General features: G+C 42.0%; 1 protein-coding gene across 6 annotated transcripts in view; it reads right to left on the reverse strand.

The window, feature by feature from the left end:
• Positions 1–18428: 18428 nt before the first annotated feature.
• The window catches only part of CTPS2 (CTP synthase 2), a 126623-nt gene continuing 121744 nt past the window's right edge, over positions 18429–23307 (reverse strand). For all 6 annotated transcript variants that reach the window (XM_061177805.1, XM_061177804.1, XM_061177806.1 and 3 more), the window contains 2 exons: positions 19562–19672; positions 18429–18655 (listed from right to left, as the gene is read on the reverse strand). In XM_061177805.1, the coding sequence (XP_061033788.1) occupies positions 19603–19672 (70 nt within the window). In that variant the 3' untranslated portion in view covers positions 18429–18655; positions 19562–19602. The remainder of the gene's footprint in view (positions 18656–19561; positions 19673–23307) is intronic.

The following is a 23307-nucleotide window of genomic DNA, read 5'->3' on the forward strand; positions in this document are numbered from 1 at the left end:
GAGAATGGATTATTTGTTCTCAATTCTTCCTTCCTTCCCTTCCTTTACCAGGGTTTACTGTGGGCAGAGAATAAGTCCCAACCCTCGCTGATTTAGCCAATGGCATTAAAGCAGAGGCTTTAGTTGTGCTCGCAGGGTTTGGCTTGGCCTCTTTTGCACTTCTGCCACTGGCCATGAGAACAGGCCTTGAGTAGCCGCTGGGGATGTATGGAGCAGACCAGAAACCAACCTGCAGCCAGAAGCCAAGAGCTGCAAAGCCACAACTACTCGCAGACCCATGAGTAAGAAATAAGTGCTTGTTTTTGTGAGCCATTGAGATTTGGGGGTGTTAGTTGTTATGTAGCATTATCACAGCAGAAACCTGACTACAGGTTTCTTCACTGGGAAGACAAAATAACAAGTGTATATACCACAGTCTATCATTGGTAGTTTATTGTGCGTATACACACACACCCACACCTTTATTCCTATGCATATTTTTTAAATGCTACCACCTACTACAGCTAATCCAAATACAACCAAAAATGAACTGACCCCCTTCCCAATATGAGGCAACTCAAAATCACAGTCTCCCCATCCAGCTTCCAAGTCAAGTATCACTTGGTGATGTCCATGACTCAAGCAGGATGAGATGTGACGTCTCATGGTCTTGCAACTTGTGGCCTGAATGATATCCGTTATACAACATGAGCAGGGAGGGACCAAAAATGTTCAATAAAAAGGAAAAAAGAAAAGCAACATGTCAAGCATGGACATGATCCTCCTGGAACGTCTTTAGTGTCTACTTGTCAATTCGCCTCCCTGGCAGTGGAGAGAGGTCCTTGATCAACTCAGGTTGTGTCCTCTGGATTTACTTCACCCAGTGTCTTCCAAGGCCCCACCTGAGCGAAGTGGTGGGAGGGTTCCCCTGCCACACACGGCACCATCTTAGCAGACTGCTTCCTAAGGGAGCATGACCGACAGACGCTTGGTATGTCGGATCATCAGACAGGGTATATGCTTTCTTAATGATGCTGTACAACAAAGCTTAGTGCTTTCTTGAAGCACCCTGAGAAAGGCAGAAAAGTAGCCCACCCTGGGAAACATCCAGACATTTTACAGGTAAGGTGCACAGTCCCAGGAAAAAAATGAAGCACAGTCTGATCAGCAGTTTTGCTGCCCTTTATTATAAAAAAGAAGGCGGGCTCTGCCATTCTCAATCAGTTTCACATTCTAGGGTCTGTTCCTTGTAAAAATCCCTCCTGTATGTACAAATTTATGACTTAGTTTTCTTTTGGTTGTAAGCAAACAGAAACCAATGCTGGCAATAAGCACCAAGTGAGGGTGTGGGCTGTGGGAGAATTCATCGGAAGGACACACACTCAAAAGCAAGCTGAACAACCGAGCTGTGGAAGGCAGAAACCAGGGCCTCAGCAACCAGAGTCCACGGACCTTTCGTTCAGGCCTGTGGGAACAGCAAGGTCACAGGGAGTGCCCAACCTAAACATGTCTCCTGGAGCTCAAGGAACAGCCACTTTTGGAGCTGACGAAAATGTTCTAAAATGGATCATGGTGATGGTTGCACAACATTGTGAGTATACTAAAAAGCAATGAATGCTTTTTAAGTGGGTAAATTGTATGATGTGTGAATTATATCTCAATAAAGCTAGTATAGATATAGATAGATTTTTTTTAAGTCAGGAAATCAGAGAAACAAAAACAAAGATTAAGAAGAGGCAATGCACAAAGCTGGAAGTCAGAATGCTAACATCACCAGCAACCAGAGAAATGTCAAAACAACAAGATACCACTTTGCACCCATCAGACAGAGAAAAATTAGAAAGGTGGGCAATACTGAGCAGGTGGGGGTGGGGGACCTGGCCCATGCCTGACCTGCTGATGGAAATGCGGACAGGCTGCTGCAGCCACTTTCCAGAAAAGCAACCTGGCTGGCTGTGGTTCAGCTAAGTGTGCCCGTTTCCTATGGCCCAGCAATTCTGCTCCTGGATCTGTGTACTCCAGAGAAATTCGCAGATAGCTCCACTAGGGCACAAGTTCAAAGATAACCTTTGCAGCACTGTTTGTGGTAGCAGGAAAGTGGATGCAACTCAAGAAATACATAAGGAAACGTAATGAATGCAGACTGAGGAACACTACGCAGCAACCCAAAGCAACGAACTAAACGTACAAATGGCAGTGGGGATAGACTTTAAAATCATGGTGCTGAAAGATAGCAGTAAAAAAATAGAATAAGAATTGTAGCACAATGCCATTTATAGAAATGAGACATAAACACGTGCATAAAACAACACTGTCAATGTTTCAGGGATTTGTACCTTTTCAAGAACATGGTGGGGAGAGGGGATACCAAAAAAAAAAAACAAAAAATCAGGGGCCTTGGACTGACCACGGAGGATAGCGAGCCATGAATGGAGATTCATGATGAACTAAGCTCTCTGTCAGAGATCTTTTTTAATTAAATAAACAAAAGTCAAATGTTTCACTGACTCGTTCCAGATGACTCTTTAAAAATAAAAGAAAAGGGGCTTCCTTGGTGGCGCAGTGGTTGAGAATCTGCCTGCCAATGCAGGGAACACGGGTTCGAGCCCTGGTCTGGGAAGATCCCACATGCCGCGGAGCAGCTGGGCCCGTGAGCCACAATTACTGAGCCTGCGCGTCTGGAGCCTGTGCTCCGCAACAAGAGAGGCCGCGATAGTGAGAGGCCCACGCACCGCGATGAAGAGTGGCCCCCGCTTGCCACAACTAGAGAGAGCCCTTGCACGGAAACGAAGACCCAACACAGCCATAAAAATAAATAAATAAATTAATTAATTAATTAAAAAATTACAGACGTGCAAAGCCACCTGAATGTGCAACCTTTCTAGCTCATTGTACTTTAAAATAAATAAATAAATAAATAAAAATAAAAGAAATTAGAACAAGGAAAAAAATTCACCTATATTTCCCATCACCCAAAGATAACCATTGTTAATATTCCCAATGTTTTCTCAAAGAATTGCTTCTTTTAAAGTGATTTCATGCAGCTATTTTACATATTAACAATTTATACTTTTCCTACTTTTCATGAAGCTCTATTACACATAAGCGATTTATAATTTTACCACTTTGATTACTATCATAAAATAGGATTTCCAAAGATTAAATAAGGTATGGCAAAGGTGCTTTACAAGTTTTCAACAGCCAGATTTGCTCCCTTGCATAATAAGGTCACTATTAGGTATGTCTCTTAGGGGAAAAAAGAGATATCTTACAAAAAAAAAAAAGACATTTTCAGTTACATGATGAGTATATGCCACCATATTTACCTACTTTGCTATTTTCTTTGCACATCAAATGACTTAGAGCTAAAGAAAACCTCAGGTGTAGACAATAAATAAATTATCTTGATTTGGTTGCCAATTTGTAGGCACTCCACATTTTCTCACAGCTGTGGAATCCCACCAACGGGAGTTTTGCCTTCACAATAAACTTTATTTCTGGGGTTTAAATTCTAAGTGATTTAACCCCTTAAGTACTATCGTAGTTGCCTTGCTGACTTTCTATGAGCGGCGTAAGAGTGAAGTTGCAATCAAGGAGTCAAAGAAAATAAGACAAAACAAAATAAACAGACCTCAAGAGTTTCCCTGACTTGTACTGTATTTCCATTTGGTATTCTAGGTAACATGTTACTTTTCCTTTGATGCTCTTTCTGAATGCTTTCTGCCTGGGACCAGAACTGAGATTAAACTGGGCTTTTCTATAAGACCAGAAACATCAAGAGCAAATAACTGCCATTCCCAAACTAGCCAATCCATATTGTATGGCTCCCAATTAAACACAGAGAAAATGGATGTAGGAAAATGCTACCACACCCTGATTGAGAGGTAGTTTGCCAGGGCTGCCACCTTGGCCAGGCCCTTTACCCTTGTCTAGACCAGCGGTATTCTGTGTGAGAATTCAGCCCCATTTCTCTTACATAGAAAAGTAGTACTTCTCCATGAAGGGGCTTTGGCTCTTTGGTGAATCCCAGCTTTGCATGATACAAACTGGAAGTTCAGGTTAGTCTTGACCTCAATTTCCTCTGACTCATAAAGGTGGAAGTAACATTATACATACATTTTTACTAAGGATTATTCTGGACACCAAGCTTCTTGTTTCTGTGTGGCCAGCCAAAGAGTCTGGCATACCACAGAGAACCACTGCTGAGTTAGCCACTGGAAATGTGGCTAGTCTGCACTGAAACATGCTGTCGAGATCAACAGACCCAGAGTATATGCTAAATTTAAAACAAATGCCCAATAAACATAACTCTCACTTCTAAATTAAGAAAGACATCATTTATGCAGCCACTTGAAAGATTTTCTAGTCCACAATCATAGTTTTCCTTTATTAACTGCCATTTTAAAACTCTGATTGGGTCATTAGCATTAGGGGCTCCCTTCCCTCCACAGGCTTCCTAGCTTGCTTTCATTCTGTTTTAGATTAGAAAAGAATTGTACTAAGATGCAATTATTTATTATCAAGCTAGAAACAGACAGGAATCATGAGAGCCATGGAAAGGGATTCTAGTGCAATTTACAAATTTAATAAATTTCCAACTGCAGAATATGACTGCATTTCCAAATGTTCATCATTCAACAGCTGAAAGCCCCATTATTGTTATTATAAAACCCCTTCACAAAACATGTCACAATCCCATAAATCTACCCAACTCTACCCTAGGTTGGAGGAAATCATCCTTGTGCATGTTCACATGTGTGTACAGCTTCTCTCAGTAAAGCAGAAAGCCTCACATACATGTCATCACCTCCCAAGTAATATGCCATGACATGATTCTATCCCTCCATTAAAGAACTCTTGAAAGACTCAGATGTTACTCACGTGTAAATCTCTTCCTATCTGCCCTAACATCAGACTGAATTATCTGAACATAGGGCTTGAACTCTACTGTCTAGCACCCTACTGGCAAAGTTGACTCAAAAAAATGTTTGGTGAATTGAATTATCCATGTGTCTCAAACTTTCTTTCTTAAGAATTCCATTTTCTTCAGTCCTAATGTTTAGAAGGGCCAAATCTGCTGATCAACAGTAGCTTCCACCCGAAGCTTTGACAGGGGGTCTGGTTATTTTCTAAACTATACCCAAATCAAGGGCAAAATGTAGAAGTACAACACTGGCAATCAGTAGATTTTGCTGTAAATGTTTATTTTCCTTTGAATGCAGAAAATACTCATTACTTGCAAGTGTTATTAAGAAGAACCTGCCAAGTAAATTTCCCCTACGATGGTTCTGTGTAGAGAGTGGAAAACGCTAGAAAAGCAAAACCAACTAACCTGGGACTTCCCTGGTGGTCCAGTGGGTAAGACTCCGTCCTAACAATGCAGGGGGCCCAGGTTCGATCCCTGGTTGGGGAACTAGATTCCGCCTGCCACAACTAAAAGAGTCTCACATGCCGCAACTAAGATCCAGCGCAGCCAAAATAAATAAATATTTAAAAAAAAAACAACAACTAACCTGCATTTTCCCTCTCTTTAAGAATACTATTCAGTATCTGGAGACTTCTAAGGAAGAGAGAAGCAAGCACTTTCTCAAAAAACGGAGGCAGGGGTAGGACTCGGGTACCTGGGGAGCCACCAGAAGAAACCAGCCAGATGACCAACTGCCAAACCCAATAGCAAGCCTCACACGTGGCTATACTATACTGGTTTCACCCCAAACACAAAAATATGCATAACTAAATAGGAGATGCTTTATGATTTTAATATGTATACTTGTGCTCTCTGAATTATACCCAGGGATTCCACCATGAGCAAGTGGTGGATGTGCACGTCCCCTTTATACAGCATCTAGAGCTGTGCTGTCCAGTACCAAAGCAACTCCTACATGTGGCTATTGAGCACTTGAAATGTGGCTAGTCTGAATTAAGATGTGCTTGTAAATGTAAAATCCACACCAAACTTCAAAGACTTCATATAACAAAAAAATAAAATATCTCATTAACAATTTTATATTGACTACATGTTGAAATTATATTTTACTTATATATTGTACTAAAATATATTTCTAAAATTAATTTCACCTGTTCCTTTTCACTTTTTAATATGGCTACTAGAAATCTTCAAACGTGGCTCACATTTTTTGGACAGCACTGGCTAATATTTGCTTTATGTATTTACGTGCTCCTATGTTGGGTTCATATATATTTACAATTGTTATATCTTCTTGCTGGATTTATCCATTTATCATTATAAAATGTCTTTCTTTTAAAGTCTATTTTGTCTGATAGAAGTATTGCTACTCCAGCTTTCTTTTCATTTCCATGGAATACTTTTTTGCAACCCCTCACTTTCAGTCTGTGTGTGTCTTTAGATCTGAAGTGGGTCCCCTGTAGGCAGGATATATGGATCTTGTTTTTGTATCCTTTCAGCCAGTCTATGTCTTTTGATTGGAGCACTTAGTCCATTTACATTTAAAGTAATTATTGATAGGTATGTACTTATTGCCATTTTGTTCATTATTTTCTGGTTGTTTCTGTAGTTCTTCTTTGTTCCTTCCTTCTTTTGTGCTCTTTCTTTGTAATTTGATGACTACCTTTAGTTTCATGTTTGGATTCCTTTCTGTTTTTGTGTGTGTATTATAGGTTTTTGATTTCTGGTTACCATAACATTCATATATAACAACATACACACACACACACACACACACACAGTTATTTTCAGTTGACAATTTCTTAAGTTCAAACACATTCTAACAACTCTACATTTTTACTCCCCCCATGCACCTTTAATGTTTTTGACATCATATTTTATATCTTTTTGTTTTGTGTATCCCTTAACTACTTATTGTGGATATAGATGATTTTACTACTTTTGTCTTTTAACCTTCCTACTAGATTTATAAGTGGTTGATTAACTACCTTTACTGAATGTTTGCCTATACCAATGAGATTTTTCCTTTCATAAGTTTCATATTTCTAGTGTGGTCTTTTCTGTTTAGAGAAGTCCCTTTAACATTTCTTGTGAAGCTGCTTTAGTGGTGCTGAAGTCTTTTAGCTTTTGCTTGTCTGTGAAACTCTATCTCTCCTTCAAATCTGAATGATAGCCTTGACAGGTATTCCTGATTGTAGGTTTTTTTCTTTTATCACTTTGAATATATCATGCCACTCCCTTCTGGCCTGCAGAGTTTCTGCTGAAAAGTCAGCTGACAGTCTCATGGGAGTTCCCTTGTACATAACCAGTTGCTTTTTACTTGCTGCTTTTAAGATTCTCCATCTTTAATTTTTGCCATTTTAGTTACCAAGTGTCTTGGTGTGGACCTCTTGGGTTCATCTTGTTTGGAACCCTCTGTGCTTCCTGAACCTGGATATCTGTTTCCTTTCCCAGGTTAGGGAAGTTTTCAGTCTTGGCAGTATTTATAATACAAAGATGCATTTACTCAACTCCTACTCATGCATCAGGATTTGGTTCAAGCACTGTAGTAGGCCACTCCTCAGCTAGACCACATCTTACAGGTTTTTCCATATTCTCTGCTGCATCAATTCAGGATGGGCCCACAGCATGTACACAATATCTGTGACAAGCTGAACTAAGAATTGACCTTTCCCTTGTATATTTTTTCTCATAATTACTCTTTTTTTTTAAAAAATTTATTTATTTTTGGCTGTGTTGGGTCTTCGTTGCTGTGCGCGGGCTTTCTCTAGTTGTGGCAAGCGGAGGCCACTCCTCACCATGGTGCATGGGCCTCTCACCACAGTGGCCTCTCCCGTTGTGGAGCATGGGCTCCAGGCACGCAGGCCTCAGTAGTTGCGGCATGTGGGCTTCAGTAGCTGTGGCTCACAGGCTCCAGAGCGCAGGTTCAGCAGTTGTGGTGCATGGGCCTAGTTGCTCCACGGCATGTGGGATCCTCCCAGACCCGGGCTCAAACCCGTGTCCCCTGCACTGGCAGGTGGACTCTCAACCACTGTGCCACCAGGGAAGCCCCGTCTTTTTTTTCTTACTAAATAGAGAAATATAACCACAACTGAAATAAGAATGCTGCTTCAACATTATAGTAAAACAATAATCTTTGCATGGTATGTCTCTGCAAGAACCCAGAACCATTTGATAATATGGTCTCCAGGGAAGGGAACAAGGTGGCTGAGGACAGAGGTTGAAGAGAGATTTTTCTGTAACCTTTCAATTTGTAACCTCGTGTCAAGAATTCTTTTAAAATCTTTTTAAGAGAATATCTTCACTATATAGAAAAAAAGATTTTTTTAAACTTAGGTTCCATTGGAGACTTGAAAATATTTTTTCTTGCATTGTACCTTTTAGATCAGCAGTCAACAAACTTTTTCTGTAAAGTGCCAGATAGTAAATATTGTAGGCTTTGTGGGTCTCTGTGGCAACCACTCAACTCTGCTGTAGTAGCATGAAAACAACCATAGACAATATGTAAAGGAACATGTGTGGCTGTGGGTCAATAAAACTTTAATTTAAAAAATAGGCAGGACTTCCCTCGTGGCACAGTGGTTAAGAATCTGCCTGCCAATGCAGGGGACACGGGTTCGAGCCCTGGTCCGGGAAGATCCCACATGCCGTGGAGCAGCTAAGCCCGTGCACCACAACCACTGAGCCTGCACTCTAGAGCCCGCGTGCCACAACTACTGAGCCAGCGCTCTAGAGCCCGCAAGCCACAACTACTGACCCACCTGCCACAACTACTGACGCCTGCGCAACCAGAGCCCGCGCTCCGCAACAAGAGAAGCCACCACAATGAGAAGCCCACATGCTGCAACAAAGACCCAACACAGCCAAAAATAAATAAATTTTAAAATAAATAATAAAAAATAGGCAGAATTTAGCCTGTGGCCAGTTTGCCACTCCCCCTACAACCACCCTGCTTTAGAGAGCGCCTCCTTTGAACAATAAAGAATGTGTAATCATATTCTTCACTTTTTCATTCTTAAACATGTTAAAACAAATCTCCCTTCAACTCAAGTTAAGAATTATGCTAGGAATGTTGGAACAAAAAGGTAAAGATAATGGGGAACAGAAGAAAAACATCTAGTTTATGATATAAAACCATAAAGTTGTGATACTCACTCGGAAAAGCAAAGGTGTTTCAAAAGCCATGAATAACTCTCATCCTATCAGAAATCTTCTGGGTAAGAATCAATGGTGGCAACAAAGAAGTCACATTCTGGGTTGAAAATTACTTCTGAGTCTTCATACGTCTCAAGTTGGACACTAAAATAATATACACTTGTGCAAATAAATTCAGAAATTGCTACTCCAGAAATGTAGATAATCTAAATTAACTAAATATTGACTGCTTACCATTAAATTCTCTACAGAAGTGACCATTATAACAAGTAGTCTCGGACCTTCAAGACGGAGGAGGAGCAAGACGTAGAGGTGACCTTCCTCCCCACAAATACATCTACATGTGGAACAACTCCTACAGAACACCTACTGAACACTGGCAGAAGACCTCAGACCTCCCAAAAGGCAAGAAACTCCCCACATACCTGGGTAGGGCAAAAGAAAAAAGAAAAAACAGAGACAAAAGAATAGGGATGGGACCTGCACCTCGGGGAGGGAGCTGTGAAGAAGGAAAAGTTTCCACACACTAGGGAACCTCTTCACTGGTGGGGATGGGGGTGGCGGGGAGGAAGCTTCGGAGCCACGGAGGAGAGTGCAGCCAGAGGGGTGCAGAGGGCAAAGCGGAGAGATTCCCACACAGAGGATCAGTGCCGACCAGCACTCATCAGCCCGAGAGGCTTGTCTGCTCACCCGCCAGGGTGGGCGGGGGCTGGGAACTGAGGCTCGGGCTTCAGAGGTCAGACCCCAGGGAGAGGACTGGGGTTGGCTGCGTGAAGACAGCCTGAAGGGGGCTAGTGCGCCACAGCTAGCCGGGAGGGAGTCAGGGAAAATGTCTGTATCTGCAGAAGAGGCAAGAGACCATTGTTTCGGGGTGCGCGAGGAGAGGGGATTCCTGCTCTGTGTGCCCACAGAAGGCAGGACACCGCCTAAGCGAGTTCCAGAAACAGATGCGAGCTGCGGCTATCAGCTCAGACCCCAGAGATGGGCATGAACCGCTAATGCTGCTGCCGCTGCCACCAATAATCCTGTGTGCAAGCACAGGTCACACTACCACACACCCTCGGAGCCTGTGCAGCACGCCACTGCCAGGGTCCCGTGACCAGGGACAACTTCACCAGGAGTAAACACGGCGTGCCTCAGGCTGTTGCAATCTCACGCCGGCCTCTGCCACTGCAGGCTCACCCCGGATTCCAATTATGACTACCGTACACCTCCCTGTCCCTGGCCTTAGTGAGCAAGAGAGCCCTAATCAGCTGCTGCTTTAACCCCCTCCTGTCTGGGCAGGGAACAGATGCCTGAGGGCGGCCTACGTGCAGAGGCAGGGCCAAAACCAAAGCTGAATCCCAGGAGCTGTGCGAACAAAGAAGAGAAAGGGAAATTTCTCCGTGCAGCCTCAGGATCAGCAGATTAAATCCCCACAATCAACTTGATAAACCCTGCACCTGTGGAATACCTGAATAGACAATGAATGTTCCCAAAATTGAGGTGGTGGACTTTGGGAGCAACTGTTGACATGGGGTTTGCTTTCTGCGTCTGATTTGTTTCTGGTTTTATGTTTATCTTAGTTTAGTTTTTAGTGCTTGTTACCATTGGTGGATTTGGTTATTGGTTTGTTTGCTTTCTTTCTTAATTTTTTAAATTTTTTAAATTTTTTTTTCCTTTTTTCTCTTTTTGTGAGTGTGTATGTGTATGTTTCTTTGTGGGATTTTGTCTGTTTAGGTTTGCTTTTGCCATTTGTCCTAGGGTTCTGTCTGTTCATTTTCTTTGTTTTTTCTTTTTTGTTTTTCTTCCTTTTCTTCCGAGCCATGTGGCTGGCAGGGTCTTGGTGCTCCAGCTGGGTGTTGGGCCTGAGCCTCCGAGGTGGGAGAGCCGAGTCCAGGACATTGAACCAACAGAGACCTCCTGGCCCCACGTAATATCAATCGGCAAGAGCTCTGCTGGAGATCTCCATCTCAACACTAAGACCCAGCTTCACCCAACGGCCAGCAAGCTCCAGTGCTGGACGCCCCATGCCAAACAACTAGCAAGATAGTAACACAACCCCACCCATTAGCAGAGAGGCTGCCTAAAGTCATACTAAGTTCACAGACACCCCAAAACACACCACCGGACGTGGCCCTGCCCACCAGAAGGACAAGATCCAGCCCCACTCACCAGAACACAGGCACCAGTCCCCTCCACCAGGAAGCCTACACAACCCACTGAACCAACCTCACCCACTGGAGGTAGACACCAAAAATAATGGGAACTACGAACCTGCCACCTGCAAAAAGGAGACCCCAAACACAGTAAGTTAAACAAAATGAGAAGACAGAGAAATACGCAGCAGATGAAGGAGCAAGGCAAAAACCCACCAGACCTAACAAATGAAGAGGAAATAGGCAGTCTACCTGAAAAAGAATTCAGAGTAATGATAGTAAAGATGATCCAAAATCTTGGAAATAGAATGGAGAAAATAAAAGAAATGTTTAACAAGGACCTAGAAGAACTAAAGAGCAAACAAACAATGATGAACAACACAATAAATGAAATTAAAAATTCTCTAGGAGGAATCAATAGCAGAACAACTGAGGCAGAAGAACGGATAAGTGACCTGGAAGACAAAATAGTGGAAATAACTACTGCAGAGCAGAATAAAGAAAAAAGAATGAAAAGAATTAAGGACAGTCTCAGAGACCTCTGGGACAACATTAAATGCACCAACATTCGAATCATAGCAGTCCCAGAAAAAGAAGAGAAAAAGAAAGGGACTGAGAAAATATTTGAAGAGATTATAGTTGAAAACTTCCCTAACATGGGAAAGGAAATAGTCAATCAAGTCCAGGAAGCAAGAGAGTCCCATACAGGATAAATCCAAGGAAAAACACGCCAAGACACATATTAATCAAATTATCAAAAATTAAATACAAAGAAAAATATTAAAAGCAGCAAGGGAAAAGCAACAAATAACATACAAGGGAATCCCCATAAGGTTAAGAGCTGATCTTTCAGCAGAAACTCTGCAAGCCAGAAGGGAGTGCCAGGATATATTTAAAGTAATGAAAGGGGAAAACCTACAACTAAGATTATTCTACCCAGCAAGGATCTCATTCAGATTTGATGGAGAAATTAAAACCTTTACAGACAAGCAAAAGCTGAGAAAATTCAGCACCACCAAACCAGCTTCACAACAAATGCTAAAGGAACTTCTCCAGCCAGGAAATACAAGAGAAGGAAAAGACCTACAATAACAAACCCAAAACAATTAAGAAAATGGTAATAGGAACATACATATCAATAATTACCTTAAATGTAAATGGATTAAATGCTCCAACCAAAAGACACGACTGGCTGAATGGATACAAAAACAAGACCTGTATATATGCTGTCTACAAGAGACCCACTTCAGACCTAGGGACACATACAGACTGAAAGTGAGGGGATGGAAAAAGATATTCCATGCAAATGGAAATCAAAAGAAAGCTGGAGTAGCAATACTTATATCAGATAAAATAGACTTTAAAATAAAGAATGTTACAAGAGACAAAGAAGGACACTACATAATGATCAAGGGATCAATCCAAGAAGAAGATATAACAATTGTAAATATTTATGCACCCAACATAGGAGCACCTCAATACATAAGGCAAATACTAACAGCCATAAAAGGGGAAACCGACAGTAACACAATCATAGTAGGGGACTTTAACACCGCACTTTCACCAATGGACGGATCATCCAAAATGAAAATAAATAAGGAAACACAAGCTTTAAATGATACATTAAACAAGATGGACTTAATTGATATTTATAGGACATTCCATCCAAAAACAACAGAATACACGTTCTTCTCAAGTGCTCATGGAACATTCTCCAGGATAGATCGTATCTTGGGTCACAAATCAAGCCTTGGTAAATTTAAGAAAATTGAAATCGTATCAAGTATCTTTTCCGACCACAACACTATGAGACTAAATATCAATTACAGGAAAAAAACTGTAAAAGATACAAACACATGGAGGCTAAACAATACACTACTAAATAACCAAGAGATCACTGAAGAAATCAAAGAGGAAATCAAAAAATACCTAGAAACAAATGACAACGAAAACACGACAACCCCAAAACTATGGTATGCAGCAAAAGCAGTTCTAAGAGGGAAGTTTACAGCAAAACAATCCTACCTCAAGAAACAAGAAGAATCTCAAATAAACAACCTAACCTTACACCTAAAGCAATTAGAGAAAGAAGAACAAAAAAACCCAGAAGTTAGCAGAAGGAAAGAATCATAAAGATCAGATCAGAAATAAATGAAAAAGAAGTGAAGGAAACGATAGCAGAGATCAATAAAACTAAAAGCTGGTTCTTTGAGAAACGATAGCAGAGATCAATAAAACTAAAAGCTGGTTCTATACACACACATCCCTATGGGGATGTGTGTGTATACATAGCTGATTCACTCTGTTGTGCAGCATAAGCTAACACAACATTGTGCAGCAATTATATGCCAATAAAGATGTTAAAACAAACAAACAAACAAACAAGTAGTCTCATCATCCCAGCCTGTGGCACATGGTGAGGTTTAATTCAGAGCATCCCCTTGAGAGGGTGATTCAGTGTGGAAAAGTTTAGTACTGGGACACTGGCCCCAATCCCCAGATTCTAGGCTTTTATCTTACTCTACAGAATACTCCCAGCATATTAACTGAAAGCACAGTCTCCCACAGAAAAAAAAAAAATTAAGGCAATATTCTATTTTCAAAACAATTTCTTTTTCAAGATGGGAAGTTTAAAAGTTAACATTAAGGCTAAAACTGAACTATATAATCAAACAGTGCCAACTGGATTCCCCAGCTTTACACTGATATTCTTCTCAGAGGAAGCAGGTAATACCAAAGAAGCTTCAGGGATGGAAACTGGGCCCCATAGAATTTGCCACTATCTTTTAGAGATATTCATGGACATAAACCTTAAAGACCAAAAGTTGCATAGCAAAAAGCAGCTCAACAAGTTCAATTTATATTTCCATCAGCGCCTAGTATGTCCCATGTGGAAAGCCTATGTAGAAATAGGGTGGGATGTCCACCAGACCAGTGAAAAACCTTGATGCATAGCAAAACCCAATGAAAGATGAAAATACAGTGGTTTTGCTCAAGGGCAGTGTGAGTCACAAAAGAATGAGCTGTTTTTCAAAATGGCTCACCTATTGATTATTACTGATAATAGAAGAAGCAGTGACGTGCAAAGTGGCAGTTCATCATTATATCTGGCTTATTAATAAACCCATATTCAAATGTAAACACAAATCAAATGATGCTATCACACAAGAAAAGCCTACCTCCGAAAGAACTAAGCGGCTGGTCACTTCCCCAAAGCTGACTTTCTGGCTAGCACTGACTGTGCTGCTCAGATTAACGATGAGTATAGAACCTGCTTCCTTACCATTGACCCTGAGAATACAAGTGTGATTCTGTTTTGCAGACTGAAAGAACCCCACATCTCCTCATCCACAAGTGAAACAAAAGAGTTAGAAGGGAGACTCTGAGAAGGGCTTGGCGGCCTAGGGAGAGAGTGATGCAGACCTGTTGCTGCTACACGATCTTGAGCTCTTTCTTGCTCCATTCAAGAAATTCAATCAAACCCCAAAGACACTAGCACAGAAAAGAACCCACAGGCAACATTTCACTAACTCTGGATTTCTGGTGTTGTTTCTGCGTATCTCCCCCTGTCTTGTACGGCATCTTCGGGGTGCAGAACTTCAACTCTAGGGGAAACTGTGATGAGTATCAATGTCTGGCACTGACCTTATCAGAGCATAGATGTGCATGTAACTGGTACTTTTTACTTCAACAAAATATAAAGTCCAAGTAAGAAATACAGCAACAAAAGTGACAATTGGGAATGGAGCTGGACAGCTTATGGAGAAAACAAAAAAGCTGAGTCCCTTCAGCTTTAGTCCAATCCAAATTTCAATCAAGGAAAGGTGTGGGCTGATACCAAGCAGGTGATGACACCAGTGAAACAGTGTCACCACTCACCCAACTGCCAGCCAGTCTGGGAAACCACAGCCCACTGGTTCTCAGAGCTCTTTGCTCACCATCTTTGCATTGTGTGACCACAGGCACAAATCTGTGTGAAACATTTACCAGCTTTGCTCAAAAGGCCTTCCTTGGCTCCCCAGTTTGTCAGAGGATCCCATTTTACACTCTCTCATAGTCTCTCTGTCCTAATTCTTTAACACTCATAGCTCCCTGAACATCTCACAATTATAATTAAATGCTTATTTTCCTACAGATTTGTTTAAAGCCTGCCTTCCCCCAAGAGAAGGTCAGGTGCAAGAAGGTAGGTTGCTTCTGTAGGGGAAGAAAAAATCATCTTCCCTCTACCCTTCTAGGTTCTTGGCTGAGACCTTTCTGTAATAAAAGACAGATTACCAGGAGAAAAACAAACAAGTTTTGTTGTTGAACCCAAGATTGTGTGCCTGTGTGTCCTGAAGCCAAACAAACCGAAATGTTGGGAGTTCTGAGTAGAGAAAGGTTTATTGATTGAGAGGGCGCCAGCCGAGAAGATGGGAAATGTAGGCTGATCTCAGATCCATTTTACTGGCTGGCCTGGGGGTAAGGTTTTTAAAGGCAAAAGGGGCAAGAGGGTGTGTGATCGGTCCGCGCACAGTTCTCTATTGGTGCGTGGGGAGGTGACGGTAATGTTTTGGGAGTCAACATCGTCAACCTGGTTCCAACCAGTCTGGGGTCTACTGCCTGTGCTCGGCATGTAGCCACCATCCATCACCAGCGTGCGGGTTGTAGTTCCTGCAGAACAACTCAAAGATATGCATCAGACTGTCACGTATATCCCTTGAGGAGGAACTAGGGCTATGTATTATCACTGAACTATTGTTTCTCGACTGCTTCTCCTTTGTTTCTGCATCTTCTCACTTCCCCAATTAGTAACTGCTTGAGTCTGCTCTTTGGAACTCAGGGAAAGCTTAGGAGACTAAAGCCTTTTTCTACAAACAAGAAACAGACGACATGGAAAGGCTTCTGTACCCGGGAGGGCCCTGCAGGGTCCTGCTTGGTTTCAGTTTAATAACATGTGTACCTGCTGTATACATGGGAGAGACCCAGGAAAACTGAGTGACTCTTCAAAATAGCCCACGCCACCACCTTCAATACCATCTCCAGCTAAAGACAGAAGATGTATTTGTCGGGGAGCCAGTTATGGAAGGTGACCAGGCAAAACACAGTAATCAAGGGTGAGGTTGTTATACAGATTTAAGTCCCTGCCTTCTCCACTGAGAAGAGTTCCAGAGATATAGAGTCCTCAGTCTCTCCCTGGTACAAAGAAGGACTCACCTTTACAAACAAAGGTTTCCCTTATAAATGTAAATGTCTCTTAAAAAGGGCAACTTCTATTCAGTTTTCAGAGCTTTTCCTGTGTCTGCTGTTTCTTTAAAATAATCAGCCTAAAATAATCCTTATGCCAAAGAGACATATTTGGGGGGCAAATTCTGCTCCCCTTCACTTCCCCCAGCACCTGACACCATGTGTCGCTCATCCTGGGGGCTCAGGATACATTTGTCGAATGACTGATTTATAATACCTTTCTATGTGCTCCACTACCCTAAGCAGCCATGCTATTACCATTCTGCGCTTCGCTGAATTCCAAGTTCAACGGGTGTCTCCAAAAGAGAAAATCTCATGTAGCAACAACAAAGAGGCTGCTTTGCTGCTTCTTAATCATTAGCCCAAAGGTAAGCACTCTGTTATAAGTAACTTTAGAAGTCATAATTACTACAATTGAAAACTCCCATTTAAGCCAGACTACCTCTTTGTGCTGTTCAAGCATCCCCTCTGTGCTTACATACCTCTCTCTAGGAGGCCTATACCAGCTTTTAACCTATCTTGTGGGCTTTTCATTTGGAGCCTCTTGTGATCGTCAAGCTGTAATTTTCACAAGTGGAGCCCTAAAGCTCTTTAATATTTTTGTTTACCAGAATCATTCATTTCATTTCTGCATGTGTTTGGTAGATGAATTTTCTGTAGCAGTTCACAAAATAATGCTTTACAGCATTAAGAGAAAACAGTTAAAGGCCAAAGACAACCACAAAAAAATTAACCGAGCAGTTAAAATATTTAAATCAGTTTCAGAAGGCTCAAATGTAAGCACCAACTAAGTCATCTCAAGTACATTCAACAGGGAAACTAGGAAGCATACTGGATGAGAATGTTGTACAACTGGCCCAGGACTAGAGCAGGTGAGGGAGGGGCAGGGCTGGATCCTGTCCATATTTTAAAATTTGGTATTTTGCTCTTTGTAAATTTTTTTTTATGAATTTTGGTTTTTTAAAATCTTACATTAAAATATTACTGATGCTTCCGCCAAAAGTCAAACAGAATTACCACGTGACCCAGGAATTCCACTCCTAGGTATAACCGTTTACCAAAAGAGTTAAAAACAGATACTCAAACAGTTATTTACAGGAATTCCCTGGCAGTCCAGCGGTTAAGGACTCTGTGCTCTCACTACCGAGGGCCCGGGTTGGATCCCTGGTCGGGGAACTAAGATCCCACAAGCCTCACGGCGTGGCAAAAACAAAAAACAAAAACAAAGAAACAAACAAACAAAATTTATTTACACATGAATGTTCACAGCAGCGCTATCCAAAAAAGCCAAAAGGTAGAAACAACTCAAATGTCCATGAACGGATGAATGAATAAACAAATTGTAGTCTAATCCATACAGGAAATTCTATTCAGCCACAAGGAAGAACTGACATAGGCCACAACATGGATGAACCTTGAAAACATCAAGCTCAGTGAAAGAAGCCAGACACGAGAGGCCACGTATTATATGATTCCACTAATATGAAATATCCAGAATAGGCCAATCCATAGAAATAGAAAGGAGATAAGTGGTTGCGTGGGCGGCTGGGAAGAGGGATGGAACCAGATGAAGGTGGTGGTTGCACAGCACTGCGAATGTACACAATGCTACTGCATTTGAAACGGTTAATCTATGTTATGTGAATTTCACCTCAAGTAAATATATATATATATGTTACTGATCTTGATTCCTGAGTTTTTTTATGCCCCCTTAAATTCTGTGCCTGAGGCCAGGGCCTTACTTACCACCCCCAGTCTTGGACCTGTTTCATTTTACTTTTTACTACAAATAAACAGAGTGAAAAACTGAAATAAGCTTGGTTCACATGCAAATCTGTGGCTGAATTCCAGGTAACAGAATGACTCATTTTTGACACAAAATTAGTTATTGCGTGTGCCCTGCCGGCCTTCCCATATAGCCCAGAGAAGGCTCAGTTACCTGGATCCTTCCTCACCACCTGGACGTCACCATACACCAGACAAGACACCAACACACTTTCTGCCCATTGAAGTTGCTGGGAAAAGTTTAATTGGCTACAGAAATTTGCAGGAACCAAAGGTCACCTCTGGGGGAAAAAGAAAACTACCCCTTTGATTCTGGTTCATGAAAGTGCATATTATTAGATTCCCCTCGAGGCTGTACATCCCATGTTTGGTGGAGAAAAGAGTGATTCTATGAGTGTGGTGATTTCCTTAGATAGTTCCTTCATCTTGGCTTCGGTTACTTCAGAGCCTTAAAAAAAAAAAAATAAGTATTAGCCACATCAGCAGCTGAATAATATGCCTTGCAAGTATCTCCAACTAATCTTTGCACCATTTTGGTTTGCTTCTGAAGGTCTCCATGTCTGAGGCAAACCTAAATAGACCCGGATGTGCCTTCCCTGGTGAACAGGAATGTTCTGCCCCTAAGTGAAGTAAGAAGAGAAATCACACTGGAGCGATTGACTCTGTACGAATTTTCCAAAAGCTGCTGCCCCTGCTAAAGAGCAGGGTTGTCCAGGCAGCATCTGCCTCCGAGCGTGAATGGAATAAAGCCATCCAGGCTGCTACCTTCTCTAAGAAAACCTCCAGGAGCCGTGAGGGACATAAGCTGCCCTTGGAAGCCAAGCCAGTCTCTGGTATCTCCCTACAAAGAAAGAAAACACTATTTTATTTTCTACAAATCCAAGGAAATCTGCTTTTCCATGAGTGACCTAGACCAGGGGTCAGCACACTGTGTTTGGAAATCAAGTTTTATTGGGACACAGCCCTGCCCATTTATGTACATACTGTCCAAGCCTGCTCTCCCTCTCCAACGCACTGGAGGGCCCACAAAGCCGAAAACAGTCACTGTCTGGCCCTTTACAGAACAAGTTTGCTGACACCTCAGCTACACTATCAGCCTCCACGTATCCATTTATAGGTGCACAGATATATTTATTCCTGGCCTCAGGCGCATTCCTAACTGCCTGCTTTCTCAGGTGCATTCCAGATTCCCAGAAGCACAATCAGCTGTCAAGTCCGTCCTGCTAACTATGCAAACAGGAGCATCCCAGGGGAGCAGGATCCTGCGAGACAAGTCCTGTGATGCTCCCTTCTACACCAAGAAGACAGCTTGTCTGTAAAACAAACAAGAACTTAAAGGTTCCATCTCACTCACCCTCTCAGGCAGTCCTGGTGATTCCAAGTCACGTATCAGTTTCAGCTGATTTCCAACTCAGCTATCCTTGGCTCTGAAAAGCTGTCATCACTGGCATCGCTGTATCTATCACTAGAGCAAAAGACGAATTAACTTAGCAAGGTGTAAAAAAACTCTGGACAATTATCCTATTTACAATCCTAAACACTTTCCGTAATTAACCCCCACTAAGAGAAGATACTAAGGAATATTCTATTATTACTTCCATAGTCACTCCAGGAAGACGTTAGTCCAACCACAACCAACGGTCTCCTTCTTTTGTCAGAGGAACTGATCACTTGCTTGTATATTAAAATTGGAAGTACCTTATTCAGAAAATTTATAAAAGCATTTCAATTTAGACTGAAATTTATAACCTTCTGAAGACCACTAATATAGGTCAACAGCATGAAAGTTTTCCATTCCAATAAACATTCTAGTAGGTCCAAGGGTTTGAGAAATAATTTGCACAATTTTGTTATTCTCAAATTAGAAACTTTATGTGATGCTCCAACTACCTCAAATTACATGTAGTATTCAAAGTAGGACTGATTATTGACTTAGATGCCGCCATCTTGGGTTCCCGAAGAAATACACCTTCTCCATGAGATAGGCCTGCAATTGTACTTTCACTTTGAGCCACGGACTCAGCTTGGGGTTCCTCTTGCTTGGTCCCAAGTAAGTCAGCAGGTTGATCAACCCCTCAAGAGTTCTACTGATCTACGAAGATGACATTGTCAAGAAGTAAGTGTTTTATGCCTGACCCATTCCTAGCCTTGGCCAAGTTTTTGCTGACTTATAGCAATAGAAGTCTGAATTCCATAAGAGGTGAAAATCCACTTTTTTTTAAAGAGAGGAGAGGGAACAATTGGAGAAACCCTATGCTGACAGGCTAGAAAACAAAGATTTACCCTAAACATATGGAGTAAATATCAATAAATACATAAACAAAATCATAACAGACAACCTCACTCTCCTCCCTGACTTTTGGACAAAATGCTGGAAAGGGGGAGGGTGGGGCTAGAGTATGGAGAAGACACAGAAAAAGATCAAGAATTGGCAGAAAAGACAAGATTACTTAGATGAACAAAGAAATCAACATATCCTTAAAACCAATCAAGTAGGGGCTTCCCTGGTGGCACAGTGGTTGAGAGTCCGCCTGCCGATGCAGGGGACACGGGTTCGAGCCCTGGTCCGGGAAGATCCCACATGCCACGGAGCAACTAAGCCCGTGCGCCACAACTACTGAGCTTGCGCGTCTGGAGCTGTGTTCCACAACGAGAGGCCGCGACAGTGAGAGGCCCGCACACCGCGATGAAGAGTGGCCCCCACTCGCCACAACTGGAGAAAGCCCTCGCACAGAAACGAAGACCCAACACAGTCAAAAATAAATAAATTAATTAATTAATTAAAAAAAAAAAACCAATCAAGTAGAAGATACCTCCTAGTTAGATTTTAATTCAGGAAAACCACTTCTACTGTTACAAAAGGGTTTCCAATAAAGAAAACACAGGAATAACCAAAGAAAATATTTTTTTAAAAAACAGCCCCCCAAAACTGATATATCCTTATCCATGCACTCTCACTACACAAACGCTGAGTCCTTCCTGGTTCTCTGCAACAAAAGGGCATTTGCAAGATGCACTCAACTCCCTATGTGCGAAGAAATGAAGGTCAAGGATGTTCAAGTGACTCACTAGGCACACAGTTTGTTCAAGGTGGGACCAGGATCCCCGTCATGCTAACCCAGGCCACAAGCTCAAGTCTAAGCTGTGTGCTGCAGTGGGCCCCACAGGGCATGTACCCTGACACCACAAGTGAGAAGGTCCAAAGGGCCAAGGGAACTCCATTTTCTCAAGTATCTCAAGCTTCCTTCCCCACCTCTGAGCCCGTGGAAGAGCGGGGTGGGCCTACATCTTCGCCCTCACATTCCTGGTTGTACTAGTTATTAGCCACATGCCTTCGGACTGGTCACTTGACTCCTGAGAGTCTAGAAAAAAGTAGTAACAATACCTACCACCTCATCAAAATGTTATGAGGGCCAAAAGAGAATGCATAAATGTGCTCTGAAACTATATGAAAATATGAGCTGTTGCTGTTTATGGGGGTTATGTGTTTACAACATGATATCTCTCAAAAAGTCATGGAAATATAAAGAAGCAGCGAAAGCTGCCAAGTGCATGATTTTCAGAAGTCTTTCCTGTACCAAGAGTAATTCCCTACCCACTTCAGCAAGTGGACTTGGGTGGGTCTAACCTAATGGCTCTCATTTCCTGTCTGCTGGCTGTCAGCCCCAAACTCTGCCAACGCATCAAAATGGCACAGGTTGAGTCTAACAAAGGGAAGCTCCAAGGCAAATGACTGGGTTTACTAATTTTCTTTCATATGTGTTCAGGGGCAGAGGTAGAACAACCACATAAACCACAACACTCAAGAACAGAATTCTCGGGCTTCCCTGGTGGCGCAGTGGTTGAGAATCCGCCTGCCAATGCAGGGGACATGGGTTCGATCCCTGATCCGGGAAGATCCCACATGCCGCGGAGCAACCAGGCCCGTGAGCCACAACTACTGAGCCTGCACGTCTGGAGCCCGTGCTCCGCAACAAGAGAGGCCGCGATAGTTACAGGCCCGCGCACCACAATGAAGAGTGGCCCCCGCTTGCCGCAACTAGAGAAAGCCCCCACACAGAAACGAAGACCCAACACAGCCAAAAATAAATAAATTAATTAATTAATTTAAAAAAAAACCCCAGAATTCTCAAAATAGGCAATGCTGCTAAATAAACATGCTGATTTTATGGCATTCATGCTCCAGCAAAACACAAGTGCTAGAAACACAATTCCACATGCAGAGCAGCAGTGGTTCCTGCACATCCAATAAAATGTGGGTGCTGCTCTGTGCCATGTAAGACTTAGGGCTTCATTTTTGTTTCACACAGAATGGACTTAAGTCATAAGATACTTATCGGGGCATATTTTCACTTAATTCGAGACATCTCAGCTCTATCTTAAGACAACTTGTCTTTTTAAATAACCTCTGTACATACACACACACACACACTTCTCAGTGGGGAGAGTTATTAGATATTAGGGTCTTACATGTTAAATTTTTTGAAATGCCGCAGTATACAGAACTATTCGTGTGTGCCTTGTTACATATGAGGAGCAGAAAGTTTTAAACCTGCACTGTCCGATGTGGTAGCCACAAGCCGCAGTAGCTATCTAAATTTAAATCAATTAAAACCAAATAAAATTTAAAATTCCATTCCTCACGTGTACACACTGAGCCACACTTCAAGTGCTCAATAGCCATGTGTGGTTGGCAGCTGCCATATTGGACAGTGCAGATTATAGAACATTTCCATCACTGCAAAAAGTTCTATTGGATAGCATTGATTTAAAAACAAATGAATGATGATTTTTTTTTAAAAAAAAAAACTATAATCACCATGCAATGGTTCTCCTTATCACGCCCTAAGAAAGGTTTTTTTAAGGTCTGGCTATGTACAGTCAAAATCACAGCAACTCTCTCTCATACATGCATGTACCCCCCAAATAATGGAAGCACTCTTTTTAAAAAAGTTTTTTACTGTACTATTTCTTACAAGACAAAATCAAAATCACCAGCGGCAACGCATGGGAATCGCTATCCTTAAACACTGGCTGGACTTACAAGACTTGACCGCCATGGTCTACATGTGGTTCTTTGACAAACAAAAGGCTTGTCAT

This window comes from Eubalaena glacialis, chromosome X (genome assembly GCF_028564815.1).
Source record: "Eubalaena glacialis isolate mEubGla1 chromosome X, mEubGla1.1.hap2.+ XY, whole genome shotgun sequence".
NCBI lineage: Eukaryota > Metazoa > Chordata > Mammalia > Artiodactyla > Balaenidae > Eubalaena > Eubalaena glacialis.